The sequence below is a fragment of the Vespa crabro genome, chromosome 2, assembly GCF_910589235.1.
Source record: "Vespa crabro chromosome 2, iyVesCrab1.2, whole genome shotgun sequence".
Classification (NCBI taxonomy): Eukaryota; Metazoa; Arthropoda; class Insecta; order Hymenoptera; family Vespidae; genus Vespa; species Vespa crabro.
The window spans coordinates 4,535,985-4,555,114 of record NC_060956.1 but is presented as its reverse complement, the minus strand read 5'-3'; the positions used below and the strand labels follow the sequence as shown (position 1 = coordinate 4,555,114).

The window sequence follows — 19,130 nt, the reverse complement described above, 5'->3', positions numbered from 1 at the left end:
GAGAGATTGAGGTAGCGTTTCTATTTTTTTTTCTTTTTCTTTTCTTTTTTTCTTTTTTTTTTTTTTTCTTTTCTTTTCGTTTCTTTTCTTTTCAATGATCAAGTAGTGCGTATCAAAATTATGGGCAACAAAAATATACATACGCGTAATATGGCCGATCGTGTTGTGCTAATTCGAATACGACGCGTACTAATTGTAAACGTACTCAGTAATATTTATGTTTTTCTTTTTTTTTTTATTTTTAAAGTCGCATATTATTTCTTTCTCTTTCTCTTCTTATCTCTTCGTCTCACACTGTCTCTCTCTCTCTCTCTCTCTCTCTCCCCCTTTCTCTCTCTCCCTCTCTATCTCATCTATCTCACTCCTATTCTCTTCTTCCTTTTTTTGTTTTTTTATTTCTTGTCACTTCATAGGAATAGATATTGCCAACTGCAGCTGCAACGAACATCTCCCATAGGGTAGTAGTATTATTTCTTTGTTTAATTTATTTACTTCTTTTTTCTTTTTTTCCTCTTTTTTTTTCTATATATGTGATAATCCTGCATCTGATGTGTATGTAATCGTATAGATGTATAATACGTAATCTACGTATGTTTATATGTATGTGTATGTGTGTGGATGGATGGGGAGGGGGAGGGGCGGAATTTCTTTTCTTTTTTCAGGTATGTACGTAGAATGAATAATGTCGGTGAGAGGAGGAATGCGTGTGCATGGTGTTCCATAAAAGTGTTTCACCTTAACGCTAAGTTACTTAGAAATTAACCTCACATTCATATAGTATATCTGTAAAACCGCGATTAAAATATTTATAATATATATATATATATATATATATATATATATATTTTATATCCTTTATTTATATATATGTATATATATATATATATGTATGTGTATATATATATATATATATATATATATATATATATATATATATATATATATATATATATATATTCTGTAATAATCGCAATAGTTTAAATTTTTCTATTCAGTGACTCTGTTTCATTGAATCATTATCATAATCATGTAATCATTGTTATCATTATCTTCGTCATCGTTATTATCAACAGTAGCAGAAGTAGCAGCAACCGTCAAAGCGATGAATTGATTTTTTCCTTTCTTCTTCGTTTCTCTTCTTCTTTCCTTCTTTCTTTCTTTCTTTCTTCTTCTCTTCTCTCCTCCCTTTCTTATATCTTATTATTTTCCATCTCAATTCATAATATAGATTTTACGCGCTAATAGTTACGTCTTAGCCTTCTTTTTTTAAATAATTAATAGTATAATTAACATGGTAGCATTATGCGCGAATGGTTAATCTACTATGGTATAGTAGATTGCCTTTCAGTTTTCTCTCTCTCTCTCTCTACCTTCCTCTTTCACTGTCTCTCCCTCTCTCTCTCTCTCTCTCTCTCTCTCTCTCTCTCTCTCTCTCTCTCTCTCTCTCTCTCTCTCTCTCTCTCTCTCTCTGTCTATCTATCTATCTCGCTCTCTTTCATTATTTTTGTTTTATTTTGTTTTGTTTTGTTTCTTTGTAGTTTATTTCTTTTAAATTTCATTCCCTCAATGATTTTCAACCCTCTCCCAGTCCACCAAATCACCCACCTACCCACCCATCCATACACTCTCTCTCTCTCTTCTCTTGTTATTATCAACATTGAATTCTTCTGTCAGCCTTGTTACTTAATATTGTACCAACTGGTTTCGACGGGTGATTGTCACCTTTACGGTTCCTAAAAATAAAAGAATATATCTGAAATATGAAAGAAATGAGATAGAGAAAGAAAGAGAAACAATTGTGTTCTTAACGTTCATTATCGCCAGTCAATATTATTTTTTTTTCGGTGCAAATTGACGCCATTAAAAAAATGCCAGTAAAAGAAATATTACAAATAAACGCGATCAAATATACACAATGTGCCGAAAATTAAATGAAAATAAAGAAAAAAGAGAAGAAAAAAAAGGGGGAAAATTAAAAAGTAAAAAATGAAAATAATTTTTGTAAAGGACAGAAAAAGCGTAACCACCCCTTGTACGATACTTACAAAATTTTCGTTCTGATCGAACTGTACACATAAAAAAAAAAAAAAAAAAAGAAAAGAAAAAAAAACAAACAAACGAACGAACGAACAAACGAACGAACGAACGAACGAACAAACAAACAAACGAACAAAAAGAACTGTGCAAGAAAAACATCATCGAGAGTATTAATAATTTTCGTGTAGAAGAAAGAAAATTTTTAAATCTTTTCTTATGTGTATATCTCAGTGTATACAAATAATTTTTGTAAAGCACAAAAAAAGCGTAACCCTTGTGAGATACATATACATTTTGATCTTGACCATATATATATATATATACATAGATAAACAAAAAAAAAAGGAAAAGTAAAAATTATGCAAGAAAAATGTCGTCTCTACAGTATTCGTAATTTTGGCATAAAAAAAAGGGAAAAAAAAAAAAAAAAAAAAAAAAGAAAAGAATTGAATATCTTTTCTTATGCATATCTACGTATATATTTTGTATAAAATAATATATTTATATTTATAAATATACAGAAGCGAATTGTGCAATTCCGAATGTAACAAAATGTGCCGAAAAGATACAGCTTCCTACTTTTTTTTTTCTCTCCATTGGAACGTGGCACACACGATAGATTTATCTCGAGAAAGACCAAGACTCTGCGGACTCGTGAGCTTGCTCGCGAAAGCAGGAACCACCCTCTCCAGCACATTCGCCGTATCGATCTAACAATGATCCACAGAGCGACAGATTGAAAGAGTAAAGAAAAAAAATAAGAAGAAGAGAAAAAATATATGTATATATATTTATGAAAAAAAAAAAAAAAAAAAAGAAAAAAAAGAAAAAATATACAAAAAAAAAAAAAAAGAATAAAAGAAATCCAACGAAGTAGGACGAAAACGAACGAGTACACGCGAAGAAGCTCTAAAAAAAGTTATCGGCTAAAATAAAAGAAAGAAAAACATATATTTTGTTGTTTTGTTTCTTCTTTGTCGTTTGTTTCTTTTTTTTTTTTTTTCTTTTTGTTATTATACTTTTCTTACACTCATATTTTCATATAATTAAATTAATTCCTTTGTTCTCCTCTGTATCTTAATATCATTATCATATTCTCTCTTTCACGGGTTTTGCTTTTAAACGAAGACAAGAGAATGCGTGAAAACATTGTTTTGTTTTCTTTTTCTTCTTTTCTTTTTTTGTTACTTACAATTACCAAATTAGATGGTCTTTTTCCTTTCTCTTTTGTTTATCTTGCTCTTCTTTTTTGTTTTTATTTTCTTTTTTTTTTTTTTTTTTCTCTTCTTTTTTCCCCCATGTACGATACGAAAGTGAAAAAAAAATAACGAAAGTTTTAAGCGAATTTTAATTATACAAAAAAAAAAAAAAAAAAGGGAAACGTCGAGGAATCATGAAAGAAACAATTATGGAAAGGTCATCACGAAGAAGGATGTTTTAGATTATGAAGACATCAGATTAGAAACGTCTTACCTTCTCTGATATCCTTCGGTACATTGGACGAGAGCGATGGCATGGAAGGAGTCTGATAAATATTGGGCCGTGCATTGATCGGTGGTAAAGTTGCTACCTTGGACCTAATCGAAATGATTATCTCGATCAACCTCAATATATCCTTTTAAAAAATCCGTACGATTCATTTCCTACCTCTGTTTTCGAATCTTTTGATTTCTTCCATCGAACGAAGTAGGCGTACCACCGCCTGAGGTGTTCGATGAATAAGAGGGTGGTCGATATGGCCGTGGGCAACCTTGAACAACAGGTGGTGATGGTACCGGTGCGTATGGTAACCGAGGATTAGCAGATACTCCTGGATGCATCAGTCTCATATCTCCTGAATTGCAAAAAAAAAAAAGTGAAAGAAAAAGGAAAAAGAAAAATATATTGATTGACAATCGTTGCTAGTTGATATATGCAAAAATAAAATATAATTATCAAGATTAAACTATTAATGAATACCTTGCACGATATGGACACCCTGATACATTGGCAGTGGGTAGCGTGGTTGAGGTTGTGCGTTTCTGTCCCCACTTCCACCACCGAACAGTTCGTGCGCCGGAGTAGGTGACCTGCTTGCTCTTTGAGAGCTACCTGGTGTCGAAGCTCGAACACCAGTGACAACCTGAATAAATATTGATAAATACTCGTTGACGATTGAAATTAATTATATATATATATATATATATATATATATATATATATATATATATACAAAAATGACGTTTCATTATCTTACAGGAACGTTTTGCCTAAAAACAAGATTTGGAACCAGCGCAGGAGTCATGTAAGTACCAGGTGGCGCAGGGGATGTACCATTATGTGCTACCTGATGTCCAAAGGTCCCACCAGATACCATAGTTGGTGGTGCGTAACTGCCGGAGTTGACATACATCAACGGCACTCCGGGCATCTATGATATGGAATCATTGAAAGTAGTTAGATTTATATGATAATAATAAAACTATCATGAATAATAGGAAAAATATATTTTTTCTTTTTACCTGATTCGATATCGGAGTATTCGGTGGTGTAGGCACCCTGTACATAACTGGTGGTGGTTGCATAGGCTGTTGCCCTGGTGGTGGGTAATACGTTGGAACCATATGTACTGACGGTTGATAAGTATAATCGGCTGGTGCTGGAGCGACAGCAGGGACCGAGTTGTAAGATACCGGATAGCTGCTCATATAATTTGCTAAAAGAAACGATTGGTCTCACGTTCAAGAGAGAAGAGAAAAGAAAGCAATGAAAGTTAAAGTTACCATTCGATTGACTCGGCGGCGTCATAGTTTGTGCATTAAAAGCGTAATTCGGTGTAAATCTTTGCTGCTGATGTAGTTGTTGTCTATCACCTGGATTTTGTCCTACTGAGATCGTCGTTCCTGGTGGTGGGACAAAGTACATCGTTTGCTGTGGCTATAAATAAAGCATTAACACGTTAATATGTTATGAATGATAACAAATTCTCATGTTTCATGTTTCATACCGGTATTTGGTTTGGCGGAGGTTGCCAATAATTAGGTTGCATCGTCTGCACATTTTGCATAGTTTGATTGGAAGATGGGGGTGGTTGAGGATAGGTATGCGGTGGCGTCGAATGATTATCGCCTGCGCCACGTTGATCGTAGATATTCATACCAACGAAATATCCGGATAAATCGGATACCTCCTAAATCAGTTAAAGAGATTCCAATGAAAGAATACTTTTTTTTTTTTTTTTTTTTTTTTTTTTTTTTTTAACAAATTAACTTACGTTAGATTGTGGCATCGATCCTTGCTGAACAGGCACACCACCGTAATTGGCATAAACAGGAGGATTTTGGTTGAACGCAACCTCATTTTGACCATTGTTCGGCATATTAGCTTGACCCTGAGTAGGATGAGAGGTCGACATCATTACAGCCTGTTGCTGTCCTATTCCAGGTGATTGATAGACACCTTGGTTGTACGGTTCTGAGGTAGGTACATAATTCGCGTACGGTTGTGCTGTTTGATTATGACTACACGTTTGCACCGTCGTGGACGGCTTGACTAGAGTTTGTTGCTGCTGAACAGGCGTGTTTTGTTGTTGCGTTAAAACTGGTGGGGGTGGTGGAGGTGGAGGTGGTGGTGGCGGTGGAGTAAATGGCAAACTAGGTGACGTTGCGGTATTCGTCACGTGAGCACTCGTCGTCGTCGTCGTCGTCGTCGTCGTCGTCGTTGTTGTTGGTGGTGTACCATTACCACCATTGTTATTATTATTATGATTATTATTATTATTATTATTAGATTTCGAACGTTTTTTACTTTCACTCTTGGATTCGTTCTGTCTGGCAGCTTTGGTTGGTTCAGACATTTCGTTATGTTTGTTAGTAGTTGCCTGATGGCCGTTATTTTCATTTTCCGTTGAAAAGAACTTTGGTGGATTTTCCGGATCAAAACGATATATTGAACCGTCGGCATTCGTATACGGTTGATTCGTTTGAGGATTAATGATGATGCTACCAGGTGGTACACTGGATAGACTGGTAATAGCCCACATTACCGTTTGATTGCTTGATTCCGGAGAAGCTAGATCCTGACTAGATACTTGAGTATGACTACATGTCATTGCTGCCACAGGCGACGGCGATGGGGATGGTGAGATCGTAGCGTCGCTGCGTTGACTTTGAGATTTATACCCGCTACTGGATGGGCTTAAACGGGAACACACGCTTGCACCCGAATCTGTAACATACAGATATTCGTCCGATTATTCTGTAGTTCCGATAGAGGGAATAATTCTTACAAAAAAAAAAAGAAGAAAAAAAAAAGAAAAGAAAAAAAAAAAGACGAAAAATTCCAATCCCATGTGTGTTTATACTTGTCTACTAACGAAGATCATAAACGTTTGAGGGAATGTCATCGATTAAGAAAAAAAAAAGAAAAAAAGAAAAAAAGAAAAAAAAAAGAAAGAAAAAAAAGGAAAAGAAAAGAACGACAGAAACGAAAGACAAAAAAAAAAAAAGATAATCCGATGGTCTTTATCATTAAAAAGGAATATCCCTGTGTCAGTATACCTTTCCAATCTTTAATCATCAATAATCATATCAATATTACCTGGACGAGAAATGCCAATGCATAAACTTGCAATAATCAGTCCGAGTAGCAAAGAATCAGAGGCGAACCTTGTTTCATGAGACGAGCTCCAGCACTATGGGTGGACGTTACGCTGTCCCCTCTTGATAGCATGCCTCTCGTATAGCCGTCAAAACTGGACGATTTAGAAACCGAAGGTCGTACAACTTCAGCACGGTAAGATTCTCTCGTATCGAGGGATTCACCTTTCAGCAATCGAGTTTGTCTAAAATACACGATCAGGTAGGTACATCCCTCGTTATCAATATATTGAAGTAATAAAATTAAGATCATACGAATAGAAATTTTATAACGATTGAATCGTTCGATTGAATGAATGAATGAATGAATGAATTAATGAATGAATTAATTAATAAAATTTCACCTGCTCGCATGATCCGAAGGATATAATAAGCGATACCTAGCGGAGGCATCGGAACTTTCGGACGAAGACCAATATTGCCAGGAAGCAACTTCGTTGCTATCTCCGCTACTCCCTTTGAATATCCTCCGCCTTGTCCTTTCGTATTGTTCCTGTCGTTCCTCGAAACTCTTGCTACGTCGACAATAATCACCCGACAATCTATCGGGCGATTTAAAATTGAAACTATCTTCAAACGAATTCGAATCTCTTTTAAGTATACTCCTACGTGGTTCCTCGGATAATATTAAATCGTCCCTGATATGTTCCTTGAAACGTGTGTCAGGTATTCGCATGTTTTTAGTTCTTGTTACGATCACGCTAAGTCCCGTTTGATCTACGTTATGTTCCATACCGAAATAAGCCGCCACTCTGTGTACCAACATTCTGTTGTACGATGACATATTTGGGAACTTATGACAGAGCTTTTGTCTATCCTTAGCAAATTCGATTAATTCTTTCTCGATCTTTAATAAGACAGTACGATCCTTTTGATTACGATTTATCGTCTCTGCGATGAACTGTTCAAGGTCGATACCGGTACTGTCTGTGTACAACTCGGTACTACTATCTGCGTTGAAGGAGTTAACGATAATTAGATACAATCAAAATGCATGCGACGATCTCGTTGTGTTTTAAGAAATAATCAGTAACTAAAAAAGAGAATGAGAGAGAGAGAGAGAGAGAGAGAGAGAGAGAGAAAGAAAAGAAAAAAAAAGAAAGAAAGAAAAAAATCTAATCAAGGACCAACCTCGAGATAAACACGGTGATGCACTGTCGAAGCTACCCTGTGACGAATTCTGATGCCTGAGCTTATGTCTCGAGCTCGGCCTGCTTACGGAAAGTGTATTACCGCATTGTGCCGAACATTGGTTGTTGCATATGTTAAGAGTGTTCGGCCTTCGTTGATCCGATCTCTGTTGATTGTTCTGCGCATTCGGTGCCAAATTCGTACTTTTCGGTGAATGCTGGAGTGCCTGGCCTGTCTTCGACGGAGAGACCGGGGTTTGTAACAAACCCGGTCTCTCGTTCTGATTGTTTTTCACGCAATTATTGCATTTCTGTATGATATTCGAGCCCGATGATAACTTCGAACGATGATTATTATCCGACTTATTATTACCGTTCGTCGGAGAGATGATGTTCTTTGGTGAATGTACCTGAGAGGGACTAGATTGACCTGCATTTCAACAACACAACAACGACAACAATAAATAACAATATAACAACAACAACAACAACAACAATAATAATAATAGTAATAATAATACAAAGCTTTATCTAAATACTTTTAAGACAATGAGATCGGTTGAATTATAATTCAAACGAAACATCTATAATTAAGAAATGAAATAAAAAAAAAAAAAAAAAATAAATAAATAAAAGATTATCCAAGCAACAAGAATAGAACGGTTAATACTACTCGTAGATTTCGAAGTTCTGTTTTCCTTAGAGAATTAATTAATTGATTAATTAATTAATTAACTAATTAATTAATTGAAAAAATAAAATAAAATAAAATAATAGAAAAAAAGATCAGATTACTAACGGATCATTTACCATTTCGCGATGGAACTCGACAAGTGGGCGAAGTAGCCGTGTTACGCATTTGCTTAGGTGACTGGGTCGTACAGAGATTGCTGTTGAACATCGGCTCGTTGTTGTTAAGCTTTGAATTGTTTGAGTTTGGCGAGAGGCTACTCGTGAATTTTTTCTCTGTTTCGACCGACTGAGCGCTGTGCGGTGAAGACGGACTATTGTGCGGTTCTCTCGGTGGAGACGTTGATTCTCCTATAGCATGACTTCTGACCAACAGTTTCACTTTCGTACTCGTCTAAAATATCCGTGAAAATGTGAAAAAGCTTTGCGATCTTATTTCTTAGAATCGTCATCGAGAGAGCAAAAGAGAGAGAGAGGGGGAGGGAGGGGGAAAGGGAGAAGAAAAAGGGGAAAAAATTTTTTTTCCTTTTTTTCAATAATAAAGGATTCTTAAAATTTCAATTAATTCAAATTAATAGAAAGTACGTCGGCTTTCATTTTTCTTGAACAAAAAGAGAAAAGAGATAGAGAAAGAGAGAGATCTTTATTAGGAATAATTCAAGTAAAATTATTTTTTATATCGTTAGAAAAGATTATTGCGAAACGTTTAAAAGGAAAAAAGAAAAAAAAAAAAGAAAAAAAAGGAGGATGATGAAAAAAGAAAAAAAAAAGAAAATTTCATTTAAAGGTACCCTTATGATTATAGACGACGATGCATAAGATTGGCAATGTGTGTATCCATCATCACGTCATAGGTACCACTACCTAAACTTGTGACTCATTTTATCGTGCTCTACTAATTGGTATTAACGGCTAAGCTAAATCAGATTACTTCGTCGAGGAGGAGCGGCCGAAGCAATGAGCCGAACAAGATTAAAGCTATTTAAAGAGAGCCCTGTGTTAACATGTCGATCGAATGGCACGAGTAGTTCTCGCTTTTGCTTGTTGAAATCAAACGATTTGGTTCTTACATTAAAATTATATATCCAGATATGTTTAGTTTGTTAATATTAGATCTATCAACATAATAGTAATATATCCTGTTAGTCGAATTGATCATTATATTATATCGAAGAAAAATATTGAAAAGGTTTTGTATCGTGTAAATCTTTAAAATTTCTTAATATCAATATAGAGATTTCTTAATTTATTATTAATTAAATCTAATCTGATTTAATCCGCTTTTAGATATCTTACGTATAAATACGTATATACACGTTCTGCGCGCGCGCACAGAAACACATACTCGCATATATACACTACATGTAATATTGAAATAAAAACAATTTATCACTGATTTATTTTATTAATTAAACGATGTGTCACGTCATCCGTACTTTCAGATTGCTAAAGAAAAATATATAATTGTCATGTCAATAATGACTCCATAATATTGAGATTTAACGAATTAACATAAATACACTATAAAAATGTATTATTATCTTTTTCTTAAGAAATGTTTCATGCAGTAATGATAATAAACGTTAGAACAAATAAACAATGTAACAGTAATAAACTGTAATAGATCATTTGCCCTATTCTCAATGATGATATCTCATATTGTAGAGGTTTAAAAAAAAATCAATGAATATATCAAAATATATCAAAATGTATTATATTTTTCAAAAGAAATTGTTCATAAGCTTGATAAAAATAAAGATCAAATGTATAATGATGAAACAGTAATAAAAATCTCATCAATGCTAAATCGTGATCTTATAATTGAATTAATAAATGCATTATAAAGATGTATTATCTGTTTTTTTTTTCTTTTTTTTTTTTTCCAACAAATTTTTCACCAAACGATGAGAATAAACGTTAGTTCGAATATATACGATGGAACAACAATAAACAGTAATAGAACCTTACCCTATTCCGAAAGTTCTTGCTCTCGGTATCCAATTTATCAGGTGGGCAGGATGGCGTGGGACGGTGATGAGAGTTCGGTGCGGGATTGCTGCCGACGGTGGGGTTGGCATTCCCGTCTATCATATCCGAGCCCGAGGCACTTGTATAAGCTGCAGTGGAGCCACCGAGGACGAGGCCTTGCCTGGAGGACGGCAACGAGGGCATTCCTCCGCGTACCACCACAGTTGGACTCTCAGGTCGACCTTGCGACCTGCTTCCTTTATGCACCACTATGCTCGGTACTGTAACAATGATTATTTATTATAATTAAGCGTCACTTATTATTTGATGATCGTTCGATCTCGATTGAATATATATACAAAAAGAAAAAAAAAAAAGAAAAAAAAAAAGGAGAAAAGAAGAAAAAAAGAAGAAAGTAAAAAAACAAAAATCCAGCTCATCCTTGGCTCGTAAATAATATTCGATAAATAATATTATATTTCTATTATTTTATTTTATTTTATTCTATTTTTTTTTTTTTTTTTTTTTTTTTTTGAGATATTTTCTATTTTCTCTTTGTCGCAGCCTATCTCTCTCGCACCTAAATAAAACACACCTTCTCTTTTGTTATTTTGTCGCCTTTCTAATATACGCGATCGGTTGAAAGAGATAATAGAAGATAGATTAGCTAAAAAAAGAAGCTCGGTAGGTAGGGGAGAGTGCGTTATGCAAAGATTTTGCTTTTCATAGGATCCCTTGGTCTTTACTTCATTGGAGAGCATTTTCGAGAAGCAACGTTATTATCTTGGATATAAACGGATAGCTGCTTGCTCTAAGACTAGAGAAAGACAGGAAAATAGAAAGAGACATAAAGAGACAGAAAGAGAGAGAAAGAGAGAGATAGATAGATAGATAGATAGATAGAGAGAGAGAGAGAGAGAGAGAGAGAGAGAGAGAGAAGTAAAATCGTGAAGCGTGAAAACACTTACTCTCCAGGCGGGCCATGTGTTAAATGCGTCATGGGGTTACGGTGCAGGGCTCTGCGACTGGTGGTTTTTTTTTGTTTTGTTTTGTTTTGTTCTGTTTTGTTTTATTGGGTCTTTTGCTTTCTTTTTTTCTTTTTTTGTTTACTTTTTTCTTTTCTATTTTGTTCAAACAGGTGCAACAGGGTTAGTACGTAAATCTTTCGGGTGGCGTGCAGCACGTTGGACTGATACAAGGAGCCAGATCGCTGCACGACCACCTTCCAACATCGTACACTCTGGAAGCAGACATAACACAATCCTTTTCGTCACCATTACAAATTTTCTATCGGATTGTTATATGTTAAACACAATCTATAATACTCATATTGGATCAATAATCGAAATTCGTTCGAAATGGAATCGAGCGGAAGATAGAAAAAAAAAAGAAAAAAAAAACAAAAGAAAAAAGAAAGAAAGAAAAGAGGAAGAAAAAGAAAAATTAAAAGAACAATCGACAAGAAATTCCTCCGCAATTTTCTTCATCGATCTAATAAAATATTATAAATGATGAATTAATTCAATTGATCAAATGAACATTTTTCTTTTTTTTTTTTTTTTTTTTTTTTTTTTTTTTCTAATCGATTAAATAAATCAAATTAAACCGTTATCCTGCTCGTTATAGAATACGTCCCGTCCTAACGCGATCGATGATATTTCGAACGACTTCAGATTTCGATCGACTACACACACCACACGTATTAATTGAACGCCCGCCCTCAGCCCCACCTTTCATCTAATGAATTGCATTACCGACGGGTATACGGGTATTTGAATAATTTAAAAGGATTTCTATACAAAACCTAGTAGTCTAACAAAATGGAATACATTTGAATATGAAATCGAACATATGTATTATATTTCAGATAGAACCGATAGATATACCCCACTTTATATATATATATATATGTTTCTAGGTCGTAAAAGTTAACACTTTCTCCGCTTTACTAGACCGAAAACATTATTAGCTCTTCATACGAGGAGTTCGATTTATAAGAACACGATTGGATAGAGATAAAAGAAACGAAAAAGAAAAAAAAAAAGAGAGAATGAAAAGAAAAAAAAAACAATGATAATAATAACCCGAACAATTTTTTTCGAATGGTCCGCGTTGAAGTGATGTTCCTTTTTTAATTTTTAATTTTTATTTTTTATTTTCTATTTCTTTTCTTTTTTTTTTTTGATCTCACTTCTTCGATCCCAATGAAAGAAGGCAAAAGAAAAAAAATTTAATGGCATAAGAAAACTCAAAGGGAAAAGAGAAAGAGAGGTAAGAAAGAAAGAAAAAAAGAAAAAAAAATGTGATGAGAGGGCGGGGGAGGGGGTGGTAATAAAGCGAAAAGAAAATGAACAAATTCAAACGACTAGATCAACGAACCTCCAATTGGTTCCCATCTTCATTGCGGAAGATCGAAAAGATATATCGTTGATATGTTCGAAGTGATTTATTGAAAAATAGAAGAAGAAAAAGTGGAGGGAAAAGTGCTATTCTCTCGATTCCAAAATCACTTCCTTCTCGATCTTATCCCACTTCGAGGTTTGACTTTTAAGAGACCTTAGAAAAAGAGAAAGAAGAAGAAGAAGGAATATTCTATTTCTTCGATTCCAACATCACTTCCTTTTCGATATTATCCACTTCGAGCTTCGACTTTTAAAAGACCTTTAGATCTTCGATCGTTTCTGCGAAATCAATGTCGATTTACATATACGTCTCTCTCTCTCCCTCTCTCTCTCTCTCTCTCTCTCTCTCTCTCTCTCACTCATTAAGAGATCTATCCTTTCTCGTCATTTCTATATAATTCTCTCTTTCACACATACACACACACGCACACATTTTTATTCGATCCATTAAATGGAATAAAATTATTATTAGCGCAACGTACGATTAATAATAATTCGAAGTAGTCACTGTACGGAAAAGGAAAAAAGAAAAAAAAAAAAAAAAAGAGAAAAGAGGACAGAAAGAAGAAAGAAGAAAGAGGGAGGAATAAGGGAGAACGTTCGAAATCGTCGATAGATCGTAAAATTTAAACTGTTTGTGAAAATGAGCTCGTAAACGAGACACGATGGATACGTGACGAAAGTCGCAATTCCAAATTGAAAAGGCATCCACGAAAATAAAATTTCACGTTATCGTTTCCCTATAAATGCATAGTCGATATTACGCTAATCGTACGTGATTCTATATCGTACCAATCTTCACGGAAATGTGCGAATCAAAAAGAAATAAAATTATTTTTGTTATGTATATACCACGTACGTATATGTTATAAGTATGTACGTTATATCTCAGATCTACGAATAACGAATAAATAATAATAATGAAATTTTATCGACTTACCGGATAAATCTCGAATCTCGATATTTCTCTTTAGACGACGATCGAAACGTTTACTTTCGAGAGAATCAAAGTGAAAATAAAATGGATATTGACATAGATATAGAAAGAGCGCGCGCGCGAGAGAGAGAAAGAGAGAGAGAGAGAGAGAGAGAGAGAGAGAGAAACAGACAGAAAGAGAGTTAATGGGGAGGGAGGAAAGGAAAAAAGAGAACAAAAAAAAATAACAAAAAAAAAACAAAACAAAACAAACGAAAACAAAAGATCGAAAGTAATCAAATACCTTCGTTCACCGCTCTCCTCCTTACTTTTGATTAATTTACAATCACTTGTATAAACATAAACACAGACTCAAAGAGAGAAAAAAAAAGAAAGAGAGAGAGAGAGAAAGAGAGAGAATCAATCAATCGTAATCTTACTCAGTCGCACTCTTACTCACTCACTCACTCACTTACTCACTCACTCACTCACTTTCTCTCTCTCTTTCTCTCTATACCCTTTGACAATTTCATATCGCACACTATGATCGTACCGATGTTGAGTCACGCGTTCTCCAACGACAACATAATAACAACAACAGGAGGAGAGAGGAGCACGAGAGTAACACCGTTATATGTACGCGTACGAACGAACGAACGAACGAACGAACAAACGAACAAACGAACGCGCGAAACGTCTTTTACGATCGATGGATGAATCACGTTCGATCATTCGAGACTCATTTGCCGAGGAATAAGAAGAGATCAATTGACCTAATATGAAAAGATCGACCTTTCGAAGGAAAATAGGAAAGAAAAAAAAAATAAGTAAAAGAAACTCAATCTTTTTCGATAGAACACACGACACACACACACACACACACGCGCGTAGCAAGCTCGCGCGCGCGAGCGCGCGTATGCACATACGCAAAACACATAGACAGAGAGATACAGAAAGAGGAGAGAAGAGAGAGAGAGAGAGAGAGAGAGAGAGAGAGAGAGAGAGAGAGAGAAAGGAGAGATACGAAGTAAACAATAGTTTAAAAATCCTCTTGAAAATTCACCACTCCTTTTATCCTCTTCTTATCTAATTCCCAATAATGATAATAATAACAGGATAACGATAACATCAATTCTCCTTTTCACTTGTCTCAACAACGAAAGATAGAGAGATAGAGATAGAGATAGAGATAGAGGATACAAGACAGAGAAAGAGAGAGAGAGAGAGAAGGAAAGAAAGAAAAAGAAGGAATAGATAAAGAAATAAGTAGAAGAGGAAAGAGAGAAAAATAAAAGTAAAGAGAGAGAGAGAGAGAGAGAAAGAGAGAAGGCAAGGCACGCTTTGGCAAAGCTCCACAGCGTCTCGAAAATAGCAAACACGCTATCTCTCGCCCCTTCCACGGTGTATCCAGAACATGATTTTCGCACGAGCTTTATATCTCTCTCTCTCTCCCTATAAATTTTTCATGTAAGTTTAACTACTCCTTCGGTATAACAATACTGATGATGTCCAATGAAAAAGACGGAAGATATAAGACAGAGAAAGAGAAATAGATAGGTAGATAGAGAGAGAGAGAGAGAGAGAGAGAGAGAGAGAGAGAGAGAAAAGGGAAAGAAAATTGAAAAAGAAGTATTAAAAAAGATTAGGACAGGTTAAAGGAGAAAGAAAAAAGATAGAAGGAGAGAGAGAGAGAGAGAAAGAGAAACGAAAAAGAAAACTGAAAAAGAAGTAAAAGTAGTAGAAAAAGAAGTGTTAAAAAGATTAGGACAGGTTAAAAGAGAAAGAGAGAGAAAAAGAGAAAGGAGAAAGAGAGAGAGAGAGAGAGAGAGAGAGAGAGATGATAGTAAAGTCTCAACGAAGACGAAGGGACCTGGACCAGCCGCAACGTAGAGACCGAGAGGAGAAGCACGATACACTATGCGTCAGCGCGAGACCGCTTCACGCGAGAGACTGAGAGAAAGAGTGAGCGAATATGCGAGTCAGTGAGAATGTGTGTATGTATGTACGTGAAAAAGAGAGAGAGAGAGAGGTACTGAGCGAACGAGCGAGAAAGAGAAAGAGAGAGAAAGATAAAGAGACAGAGAGAGAGAGAGAGAGAGGAGAAAGAGAGAGACAATCCACCGACTCCCCACCACCTACCTACGACGCTCTCCAGAGGTGAAAGAGTGGGAGGTGGACCGATGGAGCGCGTCACTGAAGGGGGGATGAATGAGAAGGAGAGAGAAAGAGATTGAGAGAGAGAGAGAGAGAGAGAGAGAGAGAGAGAGGGAAGGTACGCCTGGCCGTATGTCGAGCAAGTGCACGCGTGCGCGCGTGTCTTCTCTAAACCGTATCTCTAACGGGCGTACCGAGAAACGTTCAACCCCTGTGGACCTCTTCTCATCGTCCAACGCATCTTTCTCTCTCACTCTCTCTCTCTTCCTCCTTCTTTCTTTTTTTTCTTTCTTTCTTAGTTACTCATTTTCGTTATTTTTTTTGTTTCTTCGTTCCTTTTTTTTGTTGTTTCCTTTCCTTCTCTCTCTCTCTCTCTCTCTCTCTCTCTCTCTCTCTCTCTCTCCACTCTTTTACTTTTTTCTCTTTACACTTCTTTTCTTTTTTCTTCTTCTTCTTTTTTTTTCTTTTCTCTTTTCTCTTCCCCCATTTATGCGATATACGAGACAAGATCGGAATGTTTTTTTTTTTTTTTTTTTTTTTTAATGCGGTTCTTTTACATCTCTTTTTATGTTGTTTTTCTTTCATTTTTGTTTTCTTTTCTTTCTTTGCTTCTTTTTGTTCTCTTTCTTTTTTCCGACTCTCCTTTTCGTTCCTTTCTGTTTCGTTTTCTTTTTTTGGTCAATTTTTTTTTTGTTCCTTTTTCTATTTATTTATTTATTATTTTTTTTTTTTTTTTCATTTTGATTCCCTAACTCTTCGACGAGGATATTCTTGACAACGAAGATGGTTATTTCGTGATCGTCGTATTACAATGTAAAATTCAATTGGTCAATATGCGCTATAACGTTTTCTATTTTTTTATTTAAATTTTTTTTTTTTTTTTTTTTTTTTTTTTTTTGTAATAGAATGTACATATTTGCGCGTTGAAAAAGTATTCTTTTTCTTTTCTTGGTTATTGCTTCTTTTCTTTTTTTTTTGTTTGTTTGTTTCTCGTAAAAATTTTCAACGTTTTTACGCTTTCTACGATTCTTTTTTTCTTTTATTTTTTTAAATTGAAAAAAAATAAAAATTAAGTAAAATTGATGGAAATTGTTGTAATGTGGTTATCAAATGGAAATTTCTATATAATGATTATGTATTATTCCATAACGTAATGATTACGTATTATCATAGGAAGACGTTTGTTAATAAATTCATATACACTCACACACACACACACACACACACACACACACTCACAATAACGTGTATCAGATGATGATGATATAGTAACAATATAATAGATCAATTAATTCATTAATCGGATTAACTCGTCGAGAAAATTGAACTAATTTTCGAACGTACCAATAAATCAACTCTCACGTTTTCAACAAAAGAAATCATTATTACCTTCTAATGATTTTTCTAACGATATATCGTTTACATACATATTTTCTTCCAAAATCTTCAATATTCTCGTTTAATCAAAATAAATAATTGTATGTTACGTTAAAACGAGAAAGACGTATCGTCGTGATTAAATTTTTTGCAAAGAATTCGCTCCAGTCGTGTGCGCGCGTGCGTTATATATATATATATATATATATATATATATATAGTTATTATATAAATATTTGTTATTACAACTTCCCTCCTTCCTCCGCGCCATCTTCTTTTTTTACTTTGATTTTATTTCGCAAACACGAAATGAGATTTTTAATCAATGACTCGGTCCGAGAGAGAATATATCTCCGAGCGTTTTTCTTTGAAAATGAGAGAGAGAGAGAGAGAGAGAGAGAGTGAGAGAGTGAGAGTGAAAGTAAGAGTAAAAGTGAGAGAGAGAAAGAGAGAGAGAGAGAGAGAGATGAAATGACAAATAATATGAGGGAGAGCCAAAGAGAAACAGAGTATATTATAAATGAAAAAATTCCATGGAAGGCACTTCGGATTCCATGAAAGGTAAAAGAAGGACTCGTAAATTTGTTAGAGAGGGTATTGTCGAGCTCGTAAAGACAACCCCAGTGTACAGAGAAGGGAATGAAGGGGGTATAATAAAAATAAAGAAAGAGAGAGGTGGAAAATATTTTCTTTCATTTCAAATTAATTCTTTTCATATATTATTCTTATCTTTTCTTTTCTTTTCCCTTTTATTTCTTTTTTTATTTTTTAATATGTATTTTTCTTTGATTTTTTTCTTTTCCCTTTCTTTTTCTTTTTTTTTCTTTTTTTTTTTTTTTTTTTTTTTTTCAAACCTCCTACTCCACTCAAATAGATAAGGGAAGGTCCGGCTTTCGAGTTAAGATCGGCTTAAAAAAAGAATTCGTTTGGTGATTTAGGTGGGCTGTCGGCCAGGAAAATACTGCGGGTAAGAGAATGAGCGAGAAGGGAAAAAAACGAAGAAAAAGAAGAAGAAGAAAAAGAAGAGTAAGAAGAGGAGGAAGAAGAGGAAGAAGAAGAAGAAAAGGAAGAAGAGAAATATGACGACAAAAAGAAGAGAACGTAAAGTCGAGTACGCTATGTGTCGTGTGTATGTTGATGGCACACGAACAAATGTGTGTGTGTATGTGTATGAGAGAAAAAGAGAGAGAGGGAGAGAGTACTGAAAAAGAGTTACATGATTACGTATCAACTTCTAAGTATGTAGATACAAAGCAGCGTATCGACCATTAAGAAAAAATGAGACAAAAGATAATAGTGATTCTCGTTCATAACGATAATAAATGAAAAAATCCAAAGAAATATCAGATATCGAATATCGCGTTATATTGTTCAATGTGAAAAGTTGTTTATCTTACGTAGAGAAAAAAAAAATTTTTCTGAGCTATTATATACTAACATAGCAGAAAGTAATAAATTCTTACACACACACACACACACACACACAGATATTATATGTGTATATATGTTGCTTGTGTGAATATGTTTATATGTTATATATATATATATATATATAGGTACACACATATATATGTGTGTGTGTGTTTGTGCCTATAAATATAAACAAATTTTAATTTTATATATAAACAAGATATTTTTTTGTAAAAAAATTCAAGATTTGTTTGTTATTCTTTTTCTTTTTTTCCTTTTTTTTTTTTTTTTTGGAAACAAGAAAGTCGAAGAGTACAGAGAAAAAAGAAAAAAAAAAAGGAAAGTAAGTAAATAAATAAATAAATAAATAAATAAGTAAGTAAAGGAAGAAAATTGTTGTTCGAACCTC

The 19,130-nt window shown here is 34.5% G+C and overlaps 1 protein-coding gene across 12 annotated transcripts in view; it reads right to left on the bottom strand.

Moving 5' to 3' along the window:
• Nucleotides 1-1,158: 1,158 nt before the first annotated feature.
• The window catches only part of LOC124421968 (R3H domain-containing protein 1), a 52,379-nt gene continuing 34,407 nt past the window's right edge, over nucleotides 1,159-19,130 (bottom strand). The window contains exons 1-19 of one of the 12 annotated variants that reach the window (XM_046957762.1): nucleotides 15,651-15,792; nucleotides 12,842-13,143; nucleotides 11,431-11,702; nucleotides 11,058-11,279; nucleotides 10,463-10,743; nucleotides 8,615-8,888; nucleotides 7,806-8,234; nucleotides 7,019-7,625; nucleotides 6,684-6,859; nucleotides 5,291-6,243; nucleotides 5,024-5,206; nucleotides 4,800-4,953; nucleotides 4,539-4,732; nucleotides 4,274-4,447; nucleotides 3,997-4,159; nucleotides 3,685-3,871; nucleotides 3,511-3,614; nucleotides 2,617-2,747; nucleotides 1,159-1,733 (exon numbers count right to left, since the gene is read on the bottom strand). In XM_046957762.1, the coding sequence (XP_046813718.1) occupies nucleotides 2,659-2,747; nucleotides 3,511-3,614; nucleotides 3,685-3,871; nucleotides 3,997-4,159; nucleotides 4,274-4,447; nucleotides 4,539-4,732; nucleotides 4,800-4,953; nucleotides 5,024-5,206; nucleotides 5,291-6,243; nucleotides 6,684-6,859; nucleotides 7,019-7,625; nucleotides 7,806-8,234; nucleotides 8,615-8,888; nucleotides 10,463-10,743; nucleotides 11,058-11,223 (4,134 nt within the window). In that variant the 5' untranslated portion in view covers nucleotides 11,224-11,279; nucleotides 11,431-11,702; nucleotides 12,842-13,143; nucleotides 15,651-15,792 and the 3' untranslated portion in view covers nucleotides 1,159-1,733; nucleotides 2,617-2,658. Of the gene's footprint in view, nucleotides 1,734-2,616; nucleotides 2,748-3,510; nucleotides 3,615-3,684; nucleotides 3,872-3,996; nucleotides 4,160-4,273; nucleotides 4,448-4,538; nucleotides 4,733-4,799; nucleotides 4,954-5,023; nucleotides 5,207-5,290; nucleotides 6,244-6,683; nucleotides 6,860-7,018; nucleotides 7,626-7,805; nucleotides 8,235-8,614; nucleotides 8,889-10,462; nucleotides 10,744-11,057; nucleotides 11,280-11,430; nucleotides 11,703-12,841; nucleotides 13,144-13,804; nucleotides 13,999-14,084; nucleotides 14,130-14,333; nucleotides 14,407-14,843; nucleotides 15,429-15,650; nucleotides 15,793-19,130 lie in introns of those variants that run through there. The other 11 variants (XM_046957761.1, XM_046957766.1, XM_046957767.1 and 8 more) reach the window with 11 other exon arrangements.